At 40.2% G+C, this 20,565-nt stretch overlaps 3 protein-coding genes across 3 annotated transcripts; 1 reads left to right on the top strand and 2 right to left on the bottom strand.

Moving 5' to 3' along the window:
• Positions 1 to 2,636: 2,636 nt before the first annotated feature.
• On the bottom strand, positions 2,637 to 4,328 carry LOC140381285 (troponin I, fast skeletal muscle-like). The gene is made up of 5 exons (XM_072465321.1): positions 4,218 to 4,328; positions 3,909 to 4,037; positions 3,604 to 3,693; positions 3,081 to 3,257; positions 2,637 to 2,764 (listed from the first exon to the last, which is right to left on the bottom strand). The coding sequence occupies exons 1-5, from the start codon at positions 4,284 to 4,286 to the stop codon at positions 2,684 to 2,686; spliced, it is 546 nt and encodes a 181-aa protein (XP_072321422.1). The 5' UTR covers positions 4,287 to 4,328; the 3' UTR covers positions 2,637 to 2,683.
• A 1,940-nt stretch (positions 4,329 to 6,268) lies between these two features.
• sirt3 (sirtuin 3) lies at positions 6,269 to 14,196 on the bottom strand. The gene is made up of 9 exons (XM_072465322.1): positions 14,085 to 14,196; positions 13,875 to 13,997; positions 13,771 to 13,804; positions 13,345 to 13,494; positions 10,167 to 10,399; positions 9,406 to 9,506; positions 8,520 to 8,681; positions 6,964 to 7,167; positions 6,269 to 6,886 (listed from the first exon to the last, which is right to left on the bottom strand). The coding sequence occupies exons 2-9, from the start codon at positions 13,939 to 13,941 to the stop codon at positions 6,863 to 6,865; spliced, it is 975 nt and encodes a 324-aa protein (XP_072321423.1). The 5' UTR covers positions 13,942 to 13,997; positions 14,085 to 14,196; the 3' UTR covers positions 6,269 to 6,862.
• Positions 14,197 to 14,434: 238 nt separating this feature from the next.
• psmd13 (proteasome 26S subunit, non-ATPase 13) lies at positions 14,435 to 20,056 on the top strand. Its single transcript, XM_072465315.1, has 13 exons — positions 14,435 to 14,642; positions 15,618 to 15,696; positions 15,930 to 15,964; positions 16,046 to 16,101; positions 16,179 to 16,222; positions 16,296 to 16,382; positions 17,125 to 17,296; positions 18,440 to 18,519; positions 18,603 to 18,728; positions 18,815 to 18,877; positions 18,963 to 19,043; positions 19,685 to 19,801; positions 19,880 to 20,056. The coding sequence occupies exons 1-13, from the start codon at positions 14,542 to 14,544 to the stop codon at positions 19,973 to 19,975; spliced, it is 1,137 nt and encodes a 378-aa protein (XP_072321416.1). The 5' UTR covers positions 14,435 to 14,541; the 3' UTR covers positions 19,976 to 20,056.
• Positions 20,057 to 20,565: the final 509 nt, after the last annotated feature.

Below are 20,565 nucleotides of genomic sequence, written 5' to 3'. Positions count from 1 at the left end.
TACACTATATGCAATCACTATAATGTTGTTTACACATGTGTATGTGCTAATAGAAGGTGTTTATTTTGACATATATACAGTTGTTATTTAATGTTCCTCAATGTTCTGTTACTGGTGCATTTCAGATTCGGATTCTTTTGATCTACAATGTTATATAACAGATGGATAAACAAGATAATCCTAATTCAATTCCCTACTTTTAAAATTCATAAAACCTGCTTCTGAACTCCCAAACACATCAGAGACTCATCCATACTCACCTTCTTCAAAAAGAACAGTGAAAACGCAAAACGGCTTACAAATAACAACCCTTTTTCCTTTTTTTTAACCTAATGCCTCTCGTGTTCCTAGAGCATCTTTTTGAGTGTCATGAAAAGCCCTATACAAGTGTTATGTATTATTATTAGAATATAAGAAATGACATTACTTGTTCCCCTTTCCATGTGATTAGGGAGGTCAAGATTATTAGGTTAATCGATAATCGTGATTATTGAGGTCACAATATAATTGCAAAGGCTAAAAAATTTTGAATTGTGACATTTTTGTTTTTGTTTTAATTCAATTTATAGAAAAGTGAACATTTCCAAATGAGTTATTTAAAAAAAAAAAAAAAAATTGGGTAAAGTGACGATTTTAGAAGCAAAATTAAGTGCCTTCTGCTCAGCCTAAAGTAAATCTGAATGTAATTACAGTGCTTTTATCTAGGCGTTTATGTCAAATTGATCATTCAGAAAGTTTGATTTAATAAAGCAGGTCACACATTGAGGAGTGGTAAGGAGTTAAGAAAACAAGATTTGATTGTTGTTTTGGTCGTGATGTTAATAACCGTGAATAATTGTGAAATCGTGATGTTTCTTCTTGCAATAATTGTTGCACTAAAATTTTAAATCGTGACATCCCTACATGTGACTTTTTTCTAATTATAAATGTCCATATATTTAAACAAAGGGCCACAATCTAAATCTTGTTTTGGGACCAAATGCCTGGAGCTTCACTTTCCACAGTTGATTGATAAAAGCTAAAGCTAATGAATTTGAGTCAGTTATGCTAGTAGTTAGCTTCACAATATTTTCATAATTTAAAACGCAGGACACGGTTAAAATGTTTTCTGTCATTTGTAGCTTTAATTCGTCAGTCATTTAAGTTAAATAGAGTTTCATAAGTTTTTTTTATTTTTTTTTTAAAAAGGGTAAAATCTCAGACCGGCTACAGTCACAAAACACATTAAATATCACACTAAAATCACTTGAGTTTGATGTTTCTCCGTGTGTTTATCTGCTCAGATCTGTTTGGCGGGTTTATTTTCAGTGAAATGTTGTATTTTCACCAACTTGAAGGCTGAAAAGTCGATTAATAAGGGGAATATAGCTTAAATTATTTTACAACGAAGTCTGGACGGTTGGTTTTAACCAATGACAAAAACAATAAATCATGAGTTAATTCCGCCAAACAGTGGCAGTGGGCATGACAGAGGAACTGATTGCTGACAAGTTTAATGTGAGTGTTGCCACAGTCGGCAGAGTTACTGTAACCTGGGCAAACTACCTGTTCATTGTTCTGTCCTACATTAACGTCTGGATTTGCCGGGCTAAGGTAAAAGAGAACATGCCTCAGATGTTCCAGAAGTTCTCTCCAAATGTGCGTGTGATTCTGGACTGTGTAGAGATGTATCTGAAGACGGGGTCATCCCTCACCTCTCAGTCCGAAACACGTCCAGCCTTCAAGAGCCGTAGGACTTTGAAAGGACTGATCGGCGTTGCTCCTTGTGGGTTGGTCACATTTATTTCACGTCATTTCTCCAGCTGCATCTCCGACAGAGAGCTCACGAGGATCAGTGGAATCCTTCCTCTGCTGGAGCCAGGGGATGAAGTGATAGCAGATGGATGTTTCAACATTCAGGACCACCTGGATGAAGCGGGGGCCAAACTTACCTCCCCTGGTCGGTTCGGTCAGAAGGAGCAGACCCAAAACATTGCCCATCTCCGGACCGTTGTGGAGAGAGTCGTCGCCAGAGTCAAGTGTTTCCACATCTGGGACTCGCCTGTTCCACTCGGACTAGAAACTGTTAACCAGATCTGGCACAACTGCTGTATGATGGCAAATTTTCAAGGGCCTCTTTATTTAGAAGAATAAATGCGATGTATACAATGTAACCCGCTCCTAAAATGTGGTGTGAATGATGCGCCTCTGACTCCATCTGCAGTACCACGCTTCACGGCAGATGTTTGAAATGTCCAGCCTCTAATCAACTGAGCAGCAACTGTTGTTCCCGCGCATCTGGATTGTTCCCTGGACTTCTCTGGTGAAGATGAGGGTCTCATGCTCTAATATTTGTTGGACCTTAGAATCACCTATTTTAGTGACAGTGAATGTTTATTATTGATGCAAATTTGAATCTGAGCACCATTAACAAACTAAACAATTACTAATCTGGGGAGGAGAAGAAAATATAATCTAAATTATACTGCTGCTGCATTAGGGAATTCTGTTGAGACAGTACTAAAGAAACTAAAGAAATACTTTCCATTTTAATGCATGTTTTATTGAGAGGTGAACAGTGTGGACAATCAATCCAGGATGAAACAAAAATGTCCAACACAAAAGCAGTTTATGTAATTATCATCTGTGATCTGGTTTTAAACGAAACACAACATGAACACAAAAAAACAACATGTCCGCCGCTTCAGGCCTCTGTCTCGAACATCTTCTTCCTCCCGTCCATCCCGGCTTTGTCCTCGACGTTCTTCCTCCAGTCGCCAGAAAGCTTCAAAACACAAATGACGGTAAGGAGTTATACAACTTAGATGGCTGCCCATAAGTCCGAAGGTTCACAAGTCCGAAGGTTAGTTCGAAAGCTCTCCTTGCTGCTTGTTAGGGACCGTCTCTAAAGTACGTAAAGTGTTAAAAATGTGTTATCTTTTACAAAAAAATATCAAACATATTTTAAAAAAAGAGAAAAAGTAAAAGGTGATACCTAGAGACTCAAACTACTATTATAACTTAGTGTTGACTATCTAGGTTGGCTGACTGGGGAGCTATTGAAAAGAATCCTTAAGTCCTGGTCCACCCCTGGTCCTCACCTCCTCCTTGGTCTCCTTCTTAACCTGCCGCAGGTTTGCTCTCAGGTCCATGGAGACCTTGTGTTTGGACCCGAGCAGAGCGGCCAACATGGCGTCCGCAGACATCCTGACTCTCTTCAGCGCTGGCTTCTTGAACTTTCCCTTCAGATCCTGGAGCTTGATCTTCAGGTCGTCGATCTGAAACACAGAACAGAGAGTCAAATTTAGAGGGTTAGAAGCAGCAGGCCATTACTCTCTCATAAAGTCAGTAGAACAAGCGGCCATTTAACACATTTATTTTATAGTTTGACAGTTTTAGGCGGTTTAAAACTGTTGCAACTGATCATTATTTTTCGAATCAATTAACCTGTTGATTTACTTTTGATGAATTAAGGAGCTCAAGCTTTGGCTGCAGGTATGAACATGATGATCTTCGCCCTTCGAGGAAACTAAAATTGAATCTTATCAACTTAAAGGAACACCATGTAGTTTTCAGTAGATATAAATCATAAAATATACCAATACACTGACTTTAATGTTTTACCTCTTTGTCCGACTTTGATGCTTTGAGTTCCATGTCGTAGCGCTCGTCGTCCACAAGATCGACCATTTTATGCAACTTTTTACATAATTCCTGAAAATGGGAGAAGGATTAGTCACATGAAAAGCGCCCCGTTTCTGATTTCTGTGTGAGGAAGATTGCCCCCTGTGGTTTAGGCCTGATTTAGACCCTGTTTAGACCCAGTTCAGACCTGGTTCAAACTTGGTTTAGGCCTGGTTTAGTCCTGGTTTAGGCCCGGTTTAGACCTGGTTTAGTCCTGGTTTAGGCCCGGCTTAGACCTGGTTTACCTGCAGATCTTGCACAGTCTGCGGCAGTGACAATGAGGGACAGGTTTCTTCCATATAGCTCTGTTTCTCTTGTGCTTTATTTTGGGCTTCTTCCTCCAGAATCGACTGGCCGATCTGCAGCAGCAAACTCTGACAAATACAACAGGGTAAATAAAGTTTTGTTTTACAATCACATTAAAGAGTAAAGAGAACTGAGGGCCGGTTTTGGTCCCCCGGCCATTGTTTGGACATGCTCTAATGGAATTTCTTTGTTACTTATTGGATCTTGATCTCACAAAAGGAAATGTTAAAGTGAACAGTATCTCGTACCTTGAGGTAGTTCCTCCGAGACAATGGCATCTTTTTACTGAAGAAACGACAAACAAAAACATTACACATGCATATCAAGTATTAAGTCAAACTATCAAGGACAAAACACGAAAATAATATTGTGAAACCTGAGTCAAAATAAGACATAATTACATAAATGTGTGTTAAACTTATGCATGTTGGAATCATTGAAAATTAACCACAAATCAGCTCTGAATAAAACTATAATATTATAAGTATAAATGATTGAATTAAAAATGAAAAAACAGCACTACTCACTCAGCCATGATGGAGCCGATCCTGGAGAAGCTCAGCCACACGTTTATAGACTCTGGTCCTGGTTAAGTCCTGGTTCAGTCCCGGTTCAGTCCTGGTTCAGTTCTGGTTCAGTCCCAGTTTAGTCCTGGTCTAGATTTAGGTGCAGAGGTTGTGGTTTTGGGTCCACACTGGGTCCTGGGGGTCTTTTGTTAGTCCAGTTGGTCCAAGGGTTTTGGGGGAGGAGTCGACATCTTTGCAGTTGTTCTCGTTGTGAAAACAGCTGAGATGCTCAAACCTTTGTCTTATTTATAGATCTGGAAACAACTGAATAAATTAAATCATAATACATATTTAAAAGCACTGATAAAGAACATTTCAAACCTTTTTTTTTTTTTATAAATGCTGTTGGAATTCCATCGATCATCACTTTACGACTCAGTTTCAATAGTTAATTTGCAAAAACGGGTATTTCTGTTTTGAAAATGTGTATTTTGTTCTGCACATATTATTAATACATGTTTAGGGAATTTGTTAAAGAAATTGCACTGAAACAGATTTGGCTTTTGAAAATGCTGCGGGACGGTTATTTTAAAGACTCAAAATGCAGAAAGGTCGACCTGGTTTACGGTTCATATCTTTGAAACAAAAACTGACACAAAGCTTAACATTTTTTACCAGCAGAACTTAACCACCAAAACATTTGTCTTTTTCACAGCTAAAAGCATCAAAATGTAAGACACAAGAACATTTTGAGCTTGTGGAACCAGTTTCTCGTGAAAACAAACAAACAAAAGAGTAGTTTAGACATTGAGTTTAGACATTTCCTTTAAAAACAAAAAGAGCAATAGGAATCATCCATCACCATAACAACCCCTCTTTTAAAGTCAAATTTGAGTACATTTGATGATATAATTAATAATCTTCTATTTCGATTTTATTGTACATTTGTGTTTGGACAATGTGTGCAGCCCTTTTATTTAGTTTTTAAAATTTGTTTTAGGCCAATAAAATCTTCTTGTATTTCTTCTTGGCAACATCACTTATAACTAGTGTAAAAGTCATATTTTTTTAGTCTTTATCTCGAAATACGAAATCGGTCAATCAAAAAATAATAATACTACTGTACAACTGTGGAACATGAGAATTTGAGAAAAAAAATACATACATTTATATTTGTGACTGATTCCTTTTAAGATTAAAAAATTAAGGCTCAATATAAAACAAATAAAGCTAATAGCTCTACATGTTTGTTTGTGAAATGGACTCATTCCTAAAATACTCGTTTGAAGGTCTGAGCAGACGAGGCACCCGTGGGAGACAAATGTGTGCCAGAAACAGAAGACGGCAGCTGGTGGTCTAAGCCGGGACTCAACTGGGACTTAACCAGGACTATCCCAGGTCTAAACCAGGACTTTACGAGTCTCTCAGCTGCTCCTGGTCTGACACTCTCAAGGATTCTTCCCTCAACAACAAACTGTGATTAAATGTGCGTCATGTTTATTTTTTTTACTGTAGTGGAAAGTAGCTCACGTGACAGGCACAGAGTAGATGTTTTGAGTGTATTGTACTTCTTTCTTTTTTTTTGCATGTAATTGTCGTTAGAGTTGAAAATCATGTCTTTGCTGTTTCTTCTTTCACATCAGCAAACTGAAAACGACTACATTCAGTTCAAACAGTTTCTTTTATCAAATTTTGAACCAAATTGCTGCAAACAATTAATTAAAAAGTAACAAATTTCTCTGAGTAGTAGTTTTCTTGTGTACATTTTACACATTTTTATGATGGTTCTCCTGTTTTTCTAATTATGACATGGTAATTCCGCAGCTGTTACCTAGCAACCAGACAGTAAACAAGAGCCAAAATCCATATCAATGACACCACAGTTATGACTTGACACACAATAATACCATATAAGGCCTTTATTTTGTTGAACGATGTTTTAAACGGTCAGAAAAGTGTAAAAAGTCTGTGTTTTCAACGGCACATCGCACACTGATGACATCACAGAGGACAAACCACTTAACAGACGTAAAACTATGATAAATATTTACCTCAGATTCTACACCACCAAACTGAGTCATAATTAGAAAAACTGAGAACTTTTATGTGGACTAAGTTTCAAGTCCTTTCAGCCTTTACCAAATAGAGCTCACATTTTTACAATTTTACTATGAAAGAAAGGCCTGGTCATGAATAGATAAGTTGGAACTACATGTTCCAGTTTGTTCCTGTAAAATGAAAATATATATATTTTTTGTTTCTTTAAACCATAAAGAGCACCATAAAAAGCACAGTGTCTTCTTTGAAACAAAAGTGCCCTGGATTCACGTTTGGAAAGTTTTTGTGAGGAAGAAGTTCTTCAAAGTTCTGCTTTTTTAATCCTGCTGTTACTCCTCTGACTCTTTGTGAACCTGGGAAATTACAACAGAAAAAGATTAACCAAAGACATAAAAGATACGTATTATTAGACTTTTTAGACCGTTCCCACCTTCAGCTCCTCCATGACTCGCCCCAGGTCCTGGGTCCAGCCCAGGAGCTGAACCAGAGTCCGGACTCCCTGGACCAGATCTCCCAGGAGCACCACGTCACGCGACCGGCGTCTCCACAGAAACGGCCCAACCGGGACACGGTTCACGAGCAGCCGAGGGACGGATGGTAGTACAGCTCGGGCCAGAGATGCAAACGGTTCTACCTGAAGGAGAACGGAGGGAGAGCGGCTGGGAAAACGAGTTTGAAAATGAAATACAACTTGAGCTGGTAAATGAGTCGAGGCGGGTTTGAAACGTGAAAAACAATTTAAACCCTTTACAGCGCCACGTGTTGTTCACTGACCTATGAAGGCCTAAAAGGGCAAGGATAGATGAAAAACGGTCTCACGCTTTGATCACGGCACACATTCACCGTGACATAGTTTCAAAAAAGCGTCTACAATATAAACACTCATTTCTCTTCAGTGTGTCATGTTCCTCACACAGATCTTCAGTGTGTCATGTTCCTCACACAGATCTTCAGTGTGTCATTGTTCCTCACAGATCTTCAGTGTGTCGTTATTCCTCACACAGATCTTCAGTGTGTCATGTTCCTCACACAGATCTTCAGTGTGTCATTGTTCCTCACAGATCTTCAGTGTGTCGTTATTCCTCACACAGATCTTCAGTGTGTCATTGTTCCTCACAGATCTTCAGTGTGTCGTTATTCCTCACACAGATCGTCTGTGTCATTATTCCTCACACATATCTTCAGTGTGTCATGTTCCTCACACAGATCTTCAGTGTCATTATTCCTCACACAGATCTTCAGTGTGTAATTATTCCTCACACAGATCTTCAGTGTGTCATTATTCCTCACACAGATCTTCAGTGTGTCATTATTCCTCACACAGATCTTCAGTGTGTCATTATTCCTCACACAGATCTTCAGTGTGTCATTATTCCTCACACAGATCTTCAGTGTGTCATTATTCCTCACACAGATCTTCAGTGTGTAATTATTCCTCACACAGATCTTCAGTGTGTAATTATTCCTCACACAGATCTTCAGTGTGTCATTATTCCTCACACAAATCTTCAGTGTGTCATTATTCCTCACACAGATCTTCAGTGTGTCATTATTCCTCACACAAATCTTCAGTGTGTAATTATTCCTCACACAGATCTTCAGTGTGTCATTGTTCCTCACACAGATCTTCAGTGTGTAATTATTCCTCACACAGATCTTCAGTGTGTCATTATTCCTCACACAAATCTTCAGTGTGTCATTATTCCTCACACAAATCTTCAGTGTGTCATTGTTCCTCACACAGATCATGTGTTGATGGGGTTCAGATGTTTTCTCGGCTCGATGCCAATGATATGACCCTTCTCAAACACACCGACATCTTTTTTCATTTTACAAAATAAAAGAAAAAAATACAAAAAAAACATTATTCTAGAAAAATAAATAAATTTAAAAAAAAAGAAAGAAAGAAAGACAGGACCAGAGAGTAAAGTTCTTTTTTGGACATGACGTGCACACTTGACCACATGAGTCGTGTTGTTGCGTTACCTCCAGAGACGTTCCCATGACGAGCAGCAGATCGGCCAGAGGAAAGTCTGTGAGGTATTTGAGGAACATGGGAGGAAGCTGTTCTCCGAAGAACACAATGTCAGGTTTAATGACTCCGGTGCACGTAGGACATTGTGGCACTGCTCCGGACATCACCGCCGGCTGAAGACAGAGAAGAGAGTAGGTTTTCCAACATTCACCTGGAGCTCTGCAGGTTTAGGATCAGAGTCATTGTAAAGGCACTCAACAAAAATATTAAAAGCCTTTATTAATTCATCAACAATTTCAGCCTTACCTGGCCTTCATGTTAAAAGAACAAAATGGAGTACAAAAATGACGAATTGCCTGGCCGTGCAGCTTTAACAGTTTAAATTAACATTGAGCACATTAAAATGTCTTGCTGCAAATCTACTTAGTTGTACCTTATTTGAAATTGTTCTGCTGTGATTATTATATTACAACGTGTGTGATCTACTGTGTCCTTTCCCTTGTGGATCAATAAAGTCTAAAAAAAATTATGAACGTGATCCAGTGACATCCCCTGACCTGGTATACTTTGTTCTTTTTGTCGTACTTTGTTCTTTTAACCCGATGAAGGCCAAAAAACTCCCTGGCATTGTTTACTGGCCCTTTTTGCTTTAAACTTATACTTTACCTACAAAATCTGCTAAATGTTCTCTATTTTGCTATATTATTATTACTATTTTTTTTAAACAATTATTGTATTCATAATGTTGTTTTCTCATCAAAATCATTCACACGTTTCAGTGATATTTAGTTTGTCCTCAATAGACAGCTCCTCCGTGTTTTTAAAGTCTCCCTCACTCACTGATCACACTCGAGCTCTCGCAGACAGCCATAGCGCCCCCTGCTGGCTCACACTTACTCTGACGTAGTCTCCACTATATTTCCTGCAACAGATGGTGCACGTCGCTGTGGAAAACGTCCCATGAGCCTCTACTAGCTTCTCCTCAGGAATCCCAGCCACTGCACAGAAAACACAATGCTAAAGAGCCACTGTGTCACTTTTCTGGAGGCCTGTTCACGTAAGAATGGAGGTTTTTAAAGTATTTGAAATTTAACATGATCACTCCACCCCCAATAACATTGAGGGTGGAGTGATCATACCTTTAAGTTCCCGTTGTAATATTCAGTTTAAAAGCACAGTTGATAGATAAAAATATTAAGAAGCAATAAGAAGTAATTAGAGATGTCAAGCTTATTTGGTTAAAGAAGGGGAAAAAAATATTTTTTTGTTCAATCTATCCTCCAAAAAATTGCTTAAATGTAAAAAACATCTGGCTGTTATCTGGCTGTTTTTGTCACATTTAACTTTATTTTGTCTTTCAGGTAGTTCAGTTTGTTAAAATTTTCACTGTTTTTGGTCACAGTCTCAATAATCACGAATAATCGTTAAATTGTGATGTTTTTTCTCACAATAATCGTAACACTTGATATCGTGACATTCCCAATAATGACAAATAAATAACTTCTAATGTGCTCAGTTGAGAGGGAAACAACACCTCTCTTTACAGAAACCCGGTCTAAACCTAATCTAAACCTAATCTAAACCTGGACTAAACCCAGTTTAAACCCAGTCCAAACCCGGTCTAAGACTCTAACCAATTCAGTCTGTGGTCCACTCACGGCGCTCGAGTCCATCTATGTTCTGCGTGTACAGCCGCTGCAGCAGCCCTTTATCCAGCAGGAGGCGACACAGAGCGTGGGCCTCGTTGGGACTGTAGTTCCCGGGATAAAGCTCTTTGGCCAGAGTGAAAAAGGGTTTGGGGTTTTGGTGGAAATAATCCAGCTCAAAGATGGCCTCGGCGTACGGCAGGTTGTACTGCTGCAGGTTTGAGTACAGGCCGCTGCCCGGGGACCTGAGGACAAACCAGGAACAACACCAGGATGAGGACGCTAATAAAGGACACACCAGGAACAACACCAGGATGAGGACTCTAATGAAGGACACACAAGGAACAACACCAGGATGAGGACGCCAATGAAGGACACACCAGGAACAACACCAGGATGAGGACTCTAATGAAGGACAGACCAGGAACACCAGGATGAGGACTCTAATGAAGGACAGACCAGGAACACCAGGATGAGGACTCTAATGAAGGACACACAAGGAACAACACCAGGATGAGGACGCAAATGAAGGACACACAAGGAACAACACCAGGATGAGGACTCTAATGAAGGACACACCAGGAACAACACCAAGATGAGGACTCTAATGAAGGACACACAAGGAACAACACCAGGATGAGGACTCTAATGAAGGACACACCAGGAACAACACCAAGATGAGGACTCTAATGAAGGACACACAAGGAACAACACCAGGATGAGGACGCCAATGAAGGACACACCAGGAACAACACCAGGATGAGGACTCTAATGAAGGACACACAAGGAACAACACCAGGATGAGGACGCCAATGAAGGACACACCAGGAACAACACCAGGATGAGGACTCTAATGAAGGACAGACCAGGAACACCAGGATGAGGACTCTAATGAAGGACACACAAGGAACAACACCAGGATGAGGACTCTAATGAAGGACACACAAGGAACAACACCAGGATGAGGACTCTACGGCATTTGGTTTAGTCTGTTAATCTCACTTAACTCTTTGTTTTATTCATGCCTTCTTTCTATATTCTAATATTATTATTGTCGTTTCCTGTTGTACAGTTTCGCTGAAGCAAGTTCCTGGTTCACTGAATGGTATTTATGTATTTATTTATTTGTCTATGGGAGTTTTTATTTATTTATAGGAGATCTTCTACTGAAAGTGTTTTTCAGACTTCCTATAAGTGATCTGTTCTTTTCTTCTGGATCTACCTCTGTATCTACCTGCGTTGCACCAATGAAATTTCCCCATGTGGGACAATAAAGGAATATCTTATCTTATCTTATCTTACTCCTATCAGTGTGAGAAAAAGTGTCACAAGGATGTTTCCTTTATGGAACTGAAATATAATTAAAGAAATATGATAATTCACTCACTCATCACTTTATGACTCATCTATAAAATGCTAAAATTCCGAATAATGTCTGAACAGTTCCACAGTATATTTTCTCCAAATACTTTGTACTTTTATTTGAGTAATTGTGCTTAAAGGCTTTACCATATTTGTTGTAAACTTTCTATTTCTATGGAATCATGCAAGTCCCATAGAAACCACTAGCTTGGTACCTCTGGCCTCCTCCTCTTCATCTGCTACCTCGTCCCCCTTGGTCACATCCTCCGCCAACTCAACCTGGACTTTCACTGCTACGCTGACGACACCCAGATATACCTCACCACCAAATCCACCCAAAACCCTCCCCTCAGCCACATCGAAACCTGCATCTCAACAATCAAAACATGGCTAACTCTCAACTTCCTCAAACTGAACAGTGACAAAACAGAGCTCCTCCTCATTGGCACCAAATCCACTCTCAATAAAACTGGTCCCTTTTCACTCAGCATCGACACCTCGACCATCACCCCCTCTACCCTGGTACGCAATCTCGGTGTCATCATGGACCCCACCCTCTCCTTCACTCCCCATGTCAGCCACATCGTCAAGACCTCATACTTCCACCTCCGCCGCATCGCCAAAATCCGACACTGCCTCACCCTCCCCGCTGCTGAATCCCTCATCCATGCCTTCATCTCCTCCCGCCTCGACTACTGCAACTCCCTCCTCACTGGCATCTCCTCCCATTCCCTCCATAGACTCCAAATGGTCCAAAACTCCGCTGCCCGCCTCCTCACCCACACCCGGTCCCGTGAACACATCACTCCCGTTCGCCGCTCTCTCCACTGGCTCCCCATCAAGCAGCGCATAAACTTTAAAATACTCCTCTTCACCTTCAAAGCTCTTCACCACCTTGCCCCCCCCTACCTGTCTGACCTCCTCATCCCCCACCGCCCCTCCCGAGCCCTCCGCTCCTCCTCCACTCTCACCCTGGCTGCACCAACATCCCGACGAAAAACTTTTGGTGACAGAGCATTCTCCCGAACAGCACCCCGACTCTGGAACTCCCTCCCCCAACCTGTCCGCCACTCTCCCTCACTCACAACATTTAAATCCCGCCTAAAACATACCTCTTCACCCAAGCCTATGACCTCCCCTACCCCTAGCCTCCTCTACCCCACTGACTACCCCCTGTTACATCCCCATCATTTTCTTTCTACTTCTTCTGTCTTGTTTATTTTATCTGTACATTATTTATTGTGTATTGTACGTGCTGTCCCCCCCTGTCTGTAAATACCCCCCCTTTTTGTATATGTCAAAGCGTCTTTGGGTCCCTGAAAAGCACTATATAAATAAAAGATTTATCATTATTATTATTATTATTATAGTAACACTCAGTTCTGCAGTTTTGAACAGGAATTCAATGGACCTGTTTCTATTATTCAGCCGTTTAAGATCAATATTGTGGTTTACAATGAACAAAACGTAAAATGACAATTTACTACCACTTTTTCACTGATATAAAACAAATTCAATGAAAAGTGAAATTTATATAGAAAACATGTTTAATATTCAAAAAGATCACTTTTTGGCTACACTAGCTTCCATGTTGTAATATGTTGGCATTTAAATTGCTATTCCAATATCTTTCCGTGCGTTACAATTGATGAAAACTGAAAACCATATGGCGTTTGTCCCACCACATTCAGCAACACGGTGGTCCCCCCAGACGTGCCACCTCCAGAAAGTCACGCAGCATCGGTTAAATGTTTAGACTTTCCCGTTTAGCTGCAAGTGACGGTAACACGGCACCACATGACACTCGGAGCGATCAGAAGAGCCTCACCTGAAGTCCGGGATGCCACTGGGAGTGCTGATACCGGCTCCCACCATCACGATCACTCTCCGATACTTCTGCTGCTTCAGGTTCAGAGCCAACTGATCCAGGGTCAACGCCGAGTCTGCGGATCCACCGGAGCCAAACAATCGCCGGGCTCTAGAGGAGAAACTTGTGTGAACCTCAGAATTTACTTAACTTCCATGTCCAAACAAATTGTTGACAGTAGCAATGTCATTATTCAGGTAGAACACAGAAATAATAATATAAGAATTTTATAATAATTGTAAAAAGAATGGCTCATCACAACGTGAAGAAAGACTTTTTTACTATTTACTTGTGTGTATAACTGTTCCCTTGATGGTGATAGTGAACTTTAATAAAATAATAATCTAGTCAACGTAAAATGTTTCTTCTCACAAAAGTAGAACTGACCTGGTACAAGGGGCTGTGAAGAGTATTTTATGTCCTACAGAGAAGACATAAATAAAGCATTCCATAATAAAATACTATAATTATAAGTCTGCATTACTTCTTACCATTGAACCCATGAGATAAACAAACTCTAGTTGCCAACATGACTGAAGAGCCCAGCACCGATGCCATTCATAAATTATGAAGAAAAGTCTTCTTCACTGTGGCTCCTCATGTCTGAGTAGAACCTGAAAGAAATGTATTTTTTCAAAAACATTGAGCAAATTAATACTCTTAAACGTGATTCATCATATATACAAGGTGCGTTAACTCACCCTTATGCAGCCTATATTCTATAAAGTCGGGTTTGAGCATATTGTTATGCATTTATGATCAGTTTTCTTACAAATATCCTTCTGAAATGTGGGCTTGTTTGCCTTGTCTGTGAAAATGCAGTTGACCTTCCTGCGACGCGATGACGTAAGACGCTGTTATCCACGTCAGCCTTATATCTTATATACAACTTTCTAATTAAATATGGAGATTTGCTATTTAGTTTGTAGCGGACATTTTGTGTGTTTTTTTTTTTTTTTGGTAAATCTCAAAATCAAGTTTTAAAGATGCTAATGTAGTGTAAGTTCGTATTTTGTCCAGTGGGTGGTGCTATTTTCCAGAAGACGTTTCCGTTTGCGGTCCACTACAGCGCATGCGCAGTCCGCTTCTCTTGTAAGCAGAAAAGGCGGACCACACAGTTTCTTGCTTCATCGTAGGAAATAACATAATTTAGCCAAAATGAAAGATGTTAGTGGGTTTCTCAAGCAGCAACAGAGCTGCAGCCCGACTCCGGAGATGGCGGCGGAGTGGCACGGCCTGGAGGAACTTTATAACAAAAGGTAAAATGTGACAGAATCAGAGTGGGGGCTATGCTAAGCTAACAGAGGCTCATTCATATTAACGGCGCCGCTGAGTCACGGGGCTAATGCTAAGCCAATGTTTACTGTCAGAAAAACATAAAAAAAAAATGTTCTAAATGTTCTTGAATAAAGACAAAATGAAGACGTCCATAACAAAGATGAACTGACATCAGATTTAAAGCCTAATGATTTTGAGTTTTTAATAACAAAATTACCTATTATTTTGATTTTACAGCGTTTTTCTTGGGATGGGGTAACAATTTTCTAGTATTTAAGATATCTGTAGATGAAATGGAAAACTATTGTGGGGTCAACATTTCTGTAAGTACTGTCCAGTAAAACTTAAACATGGGGATTAAATGCCAAGTATCTAATATATTCTCTAAATACATTCTTTATTTGACAGAACAGAACAGTGCAGCGTGGAATGGGGAAGGACATGCAGCAAAGCGTCGAGAGCCAGATTTGAAATAATCAACTAATTTAGTAATCAGATAATCATTCACTGGTCAAATACACAGGTTCTAAAACATGGCATGAGCTGAGAAAAGAAGGTTTATGTCACTGTCACAAATTGAGATGCAATTTCATGAAATTGAATAAATTGAGTATATTTGATGAGAAAACACACACACAAATGTTCTCCACCAGAATCACCAAGCGCTTCACTTCAGCTTCAACTGGTCAGGTTTGCAAGATTGCGTTCTAAACAACTATGGTAATCAATTAAATGAAATAATTCTAGCAAAATTAGTGTCTACCTCTGTTCATTTTGTGTCTGACATTTTTTTTCCTGCTTTCAAAAGTTCAGCCCTATGATCCATCTATTTTTTTCCATTTCAGAAGTTTAATGTCTCAGAGACACAGTTTTAAAGTCAAATGGAATGTTAATGCTAATGTTTCCGAATTTTGCTCTTGTGTCCTAATGTTGCTCTTGGTTTCTTTTTGTTGCAGGTTGTGGCACCAGGTCACACTGAAGCTGACAGACTTTGTGAAAGACCCGTGTTTCCAAAACGGAGATGGACTCATTCAGGTCAGCGCTGTTACTGTGATTTTATGTGAAATCTATCCGTAAAACGGTAAACATTCGCTCCAATAAAATGGTGATTATCGCCCAGCCGTATTATAGTATTATTGTTTTTTCTTATAAACAAACTCAAATAAATGAATTGGTTCTTTATATTCCTCATGTAGAGTCTTTAGTGGTTTGTTAACAACTCACCCATCTACTTTGTATTTCTCAAACCTAAATGTTGTGTTTTTCAGCTCTACGACAACTTCATCAGTGACTTTGAACACAGGTGACACCATTATTCACCCCCGTGTGTTTACCTGTGATGTTTTATTTGTGTTTTCTGAAGAATCTCTCTCTCTCTCCTCAGAATCAACCCTCTGTCTTTGATGGAGATAATTTTGTTCGTGGCTCGTCAGATGACCGGTACAAAACGCTCACGATCTGGTCCAGAAATGCAAATTTTTCGATGCTTAACAGTACTTTCATCATTGTTGTTTCAGAGCCTAAAGATGCGATTACGTTCCTGGAGAAAACCAAGGAAAAGGTGAGTTAATTCACGTCCGAAGTGTCCCGTGTCTGATGCGTCCGGTCACTGAACAAATGTTTGTGTGTTTCAGGTGAAAAGCAGCGACGAGGCAGTGATTCTGTGCAAGACGTCAATCGGAAGCCTCAAAATGGAGATCAGCGACCTCCCGGCCACAAAGGTAAACACAGCGGAGCGACTATGGAGAACGCGAGACGACATTCAGCAAACCGTTTGACTTGGAAATCGTTTGAATGTTGATCTTTGTCTGGTTTGTTTCTGTTAAAGAGCCGAGTAATTGCTCAAATATGGGCCAATAGGAGCAGCAATAGTATTTTAGTGGTCCACTTGATATTTTAATGTAATTTTCCAAATGAGAACAACTGGTTATTTTTAAGTGCATTTCATTTGACATTTAGATTTAAGCTTCAGTCACACATTTCAACCTTTTATTGATTAAAAATGTTGTTAAAAAGTCTTAATAGAAATAATTGTTTGACTAAAATAAGCTTTATTCTGAAGTTGCTGGATATCTGCAAAAAGTCTTTATTTTTTCAGCACTAAACTATTATAATATACATTTAATGCACTGAAAAATAATAGAAATATCAATAAAGACGTGAAGAAACTGCTGCTGCTGGATCGCGACACAATAAAACATCAGAATAATGTGGTTAAAACACCATTAAAAATATGAATATATCTATTTTTAACAACTTAACAATTATTCACACTTAATGACATCAAGTCTAAATAAACTAAATTGTCTAATCGATCACAATTCCTCTAGTCTGTAACCGGCTTTATTAAGACACACAAACGACATTCAGAGTACTTTTTTTGTTTTAAAATTTAACCGAAATGAAATGACTGACTTATGCGTCTAAACGGTCTTGCGCTTTTGCGTCTTTGCGTCTCCGCAGAAGATCATCGAGGAAGTGGAGGAGACGCTGAACAATCTGCCCGGCGTGACCTCAGTGCACGGCCGCTTCTACGACCTGTCCAGCAAGTACCACCGCATCATGGGCAACCACGCCAACTACTACAAGGACGCGCTGAGATACCTGGGCTGCGTCGACATCAAGGACCTGCCAGGTGAGGAGCAAGTCACTAGAAGCATTATTATCTGGATTAAATCGACTCAAACGTGCAAAAAAGTAAGGTTATTTCATGAAAATGTCAAAGGATCAATAATACACTTAAATTGTAAATATTCTCTAACTAGAAGCTTTCAGTCACAATTTTTCAAGCCTTTGCGTTTAAAGCGTCTTGCCGAATACTAAAATAATTGTTAGTGACAGCCCTAAACGGTCGGTGATTCTCAAACATTGGCTTTCTCAGGACGACCACATCTAAATCGGGTTCATAACTGGACTATTTCCGGTCTAAAACGGGGCTTTACTCGGGGAAGAGCACAAGGAGTGAATAAAATGTATCTAAATGAAGTAAACACTAGACCTGAAGGGGCGTGTGTTTTTTTTTGTGACGATTACTGTACTTTATTGTCATTGTAATTGGATTTATTTACATGGTCCGTACACAATTTGTTTCATGTAATAAAGTACAGATTTATCATAAAAGCGACTCTGGTCAAAATGAGACAGCTTTGTGAGGTCTGCGTCAGATCGAAATGCTAATGTTTTTACGGCAACAATTGTGAATTTTAGAAAAATACACTTTTGTAACCTTTGAATTGTGTTCGAGCCTCAAAAATACATATATATAATTTGTGGTAAAGTATGTGGTAGTAAAAAATATGGCTTTTTCCTTCATCGTTTGTCATAATCTCCTTAAATAAGCGATGGAAAAAAACACAAAGTTAAACATGTTTAAAGCAGCTCTGATGTATGAGGCTTTCACTTTTACAAAACCACCAGGATTTTTCATATTTTGTGACATTCTGATGTTAATCCCAGTTTCACCAGTGAAATCACATTATGTTCCACTGAAGCGTCTGCCTCCTTTTCAGAATTCCGAATGTTTTTAAGAGTTTATTGTAGAATGTTTTACTTTCCGTGAAGCAGCCGTTAGCATGCTAGCATTTGTTTTTAACCGTTCCAGCCTACAAAAGTCGTGAAAATCGCTTCTAAACTCAATGTGGTGAATAACTGGGATGAGCTATAACTTTGGACGGCTGCAAACAGTTTAAAACAATCAAGTTCTGTTTTTAAATCGCTCATCCCCCCTCTGTGAAACTTTACCTTTTCAAAATACGTCTTCAAAATGCCTTTCTTTCAGATTCCGAGAAACAGGAGCGTGCGTTCACTCTGGGTTTGGCCGGACTTTTGGGCGAAGGCGTGTACAACTTTGGCGAACTGGTGCGTCACTTTTAACATTTCCCAAACGCTCTTCAAGGCTTCTTTATTCGCGCATTTACTCACGGCGCGTCTGTCGATCTCAGCTGCAGCACCCGGTCCTGGAGTCTCTGAGGAACACGGACAAGCAGTGGCTCATCGACACGCTCTTCGCCTTCAACGCCGGGAACGTGGAGAAGTTTCAGGGCTACAAGTCGGCCTGGGGGCAGCAGGTGAGGCGCGGACACACACAATACGACTCGTTCGGGCTTTGGTTTTATACCGCAGGATTAAGACCGATGCTTGTCTTCTGTCGCAGCCGGACCTGGCCACGAACGAAGCCAAACTGATGCAGAAGCTCCAGCTGCTGTGTGTCATGGAGGTGAGCGATTGCGTAGGAGACGGCGGTCGCGTTCTTGCTTCTGAGCTGCTCATTAAATAGAGGCGTTTGTGTTTTGCGTTTCAAGATGACGTTCACGCGACCGGCGAACCACAGGCAGCTCACGTTCACAGAGATCGGCCAGAGCGCAAAGATCCCGGTCAACGAGGTCAGTGCCAGAGAAACTAAACTTAAACGAGTTCAGACAGTTGACCAGGCTGAAGGTGGAATTATGCGTCTGTTGGGCCAAGGCCGAGATGAGTTCTGCATCGGTCTGACGTCGTCTTACCTGGTGCAGACGGATTCATTTAATTTTTTTTATTGAAACTTGGAACAACAAAAACAATAAAGCAACAACAGAAAAACATAATAAAAAATAAAATAATGTAATGATAATAAATTATAAGAAAAATACAAAACAAAATTTGAATTCAAAAAACAGGGAACCAAGGAAAGAAAAGGTAGTGGCATAAAAAAAAGAAAAATTAGAGCATATTAAGTTTAATATAGCGGTTTATTTCATTCTTGTGATTATGTTTAAGAATTGTTCTTCTTTTAAGTATATGCCATTGTTTTTAATATAAAGAACATTGTATATCATAAAATTGCCACCAAAATATTTTTTTTTGTGAACTAATGGTATGTGATCTTTCTGCACTTCATTTTGGGTTTGACACTTGCGTTCAAAGACATGTTTTAGCACATTTCTGTTCTAAACCTAAAAACATTGTTTATGTGTCCTTGGTTTGAATCTCTGCCCACACTAACTAAACGGTGGTTGTTGTTGTTGTTGTCGTCGTCGTCGTCCAGGTGGAGCTGCTGGTGATGAAGGCTCTGTCCGTGGGGCTGATCAAGGGAAACATCGACGAAGTGGACCAGAAAGTACAGATGACCTGGGTCCAACCGCGAGTCCTCGACCTGCAACAGGTTCGAACCCTTTCCACGCCTGTACGAAGCAGAGTTTTGCGTTTTATTGACCGCTCTTTTCTCTCTCTTCTCACTCAGGTCAAGGGCATGAAGGAGCGTCTGGACTTCTGGTGCGGAGATGTGAAGAACATGGCGATGCTCGTGGAACAGCAGGCTCACGACATTCTCACATAAAGCCTAATTCTCTTGTTTATACTCTTCTTTGTTTCATACCTCTGTACATGTGTCCTCAAATAAATGTGCCCCATGTTTGGACTCGGTGGATTTTCATTTCTATGATAAACAGAAGTTCTAGGGCAACAAAGTCTTTGATTCCCCCATCCTGAGAGTCTGTAGCAGCTTGACTTAAAGTTCCCATAACATGCAAAATCGACTTTTCAGAGCTTATAACCTTCTTACATTGCTATTTGTGCTTCATATATGTACCCAGAGTGTTTTTTTGATTGATTCCTGCAGTGTTTAGCTATATTACAGACTTATCTCCTTTCCTCGAATCTCCAAACTGACGGGCGGTGGCTGCAAGACCTCGTCATAACCACAGGCACGCGTCATCATCCCCCCTCACCCGTTTTCTAGTCGTTTCTCACTCAAGACAGCTGTGGGACACACACTACGTCACGGGTGGGCGGGGCACACACGCCCTCTGAGACTACGTCACGGGTTGGGCGGGGGAGCCAGATCACTCTTCGCAAGGGTGGGGGCGAATATCAAACCAAGCCGTTTGCATTTCCGGGTTGGTGAGGGGGTCCAAGGTCTGGGTGATA

The sequence above is a fragment of the Eucyclogobius newberryi genome, unplaced genomic scaffold (genome assembly GCF_026437365.1).
Source record: "Eucyclogobius newberryi isolate DKJ021-1_F unplaced genomic scaffold, fEucNew1.0.hap1 SCAF_5, whole genome shotgun sequence".
NCBI classification, from domain to species: Eukaryota; Metazoa; Chordata; class Actinopteri; order Gobiiformes; family Gobiidae; genus Eucyclogobius; species Eucyclogobius newberryi.
The sequence above is the reverse complement of the archived record's forward strand: the minus strand, read 5'-3'. Positions and strand labels throughout refer to the sequence as shown.

Coding starts and splice junctions, on each gene's coding strand:
- psmd13 (XM_072465315.1), top strand. CDS start 14,542: ATGAAAGATGTTAGTGGGTTTCTCAAGCAGCAACAGAGCTGCAGCCCG. Junction 14,643..15,617: donor GAGGAACTTTATAACAAAAG/GTAAAATGTGAC, acceptor TTTTTGTTGCAG/GTTGTGGCACCAGGTCACAC. Junction 18,729..18,814: donor AGTCGGCCTGGGGGCAGCAG/GTGAGGCGCGGA, acceptor CTTCTGTCGCAG/CCGGACCTGGCCACGAACGA.
- sirt3 (XM_072465322.1), bottom strand. CDS start 13,941: ATGGCATCGGTGCTGGGCTCTTCAGTCATGTTGGCAACTAGAGTTTGT. Junction 13,495..13,770: donor TTCACAGCCCCTTGTACCAG/GTCAGTTCTACT, acceptor TTTCTCCTCTAG/AGCCCGGCGATTGTTTGGCT. Junction 8,682..9,405: donor ATAGTGGAGACTACGTCAGA/GTAAGTGTGAGC, acceptor CTCTGTCTTCAG/CCGGCGGTGATGTCCGGAGC.
- LOC140381285 (XM_072465321.1), bottom strand. CDS start 4,286: ATGTGTAATGTTTTTGTTTGTCGTTTCTTCAGTAAAAAGATGCCATTG. Junction 3,694..3,908: donor AGACTGTGCAAGATCTGCAG/GTAAACCAGGTC, acceptor TCCCATTTTCAG/GAATTATGTAAAAAGTTGCA. Junction 2,765..3,080: donor AGAAGGAGACCAAGGAGGAG/GTGAGGACCAGG, acceptor TGTGTTTTGAAG/CTTTCTGGCGACTGGAGGAA.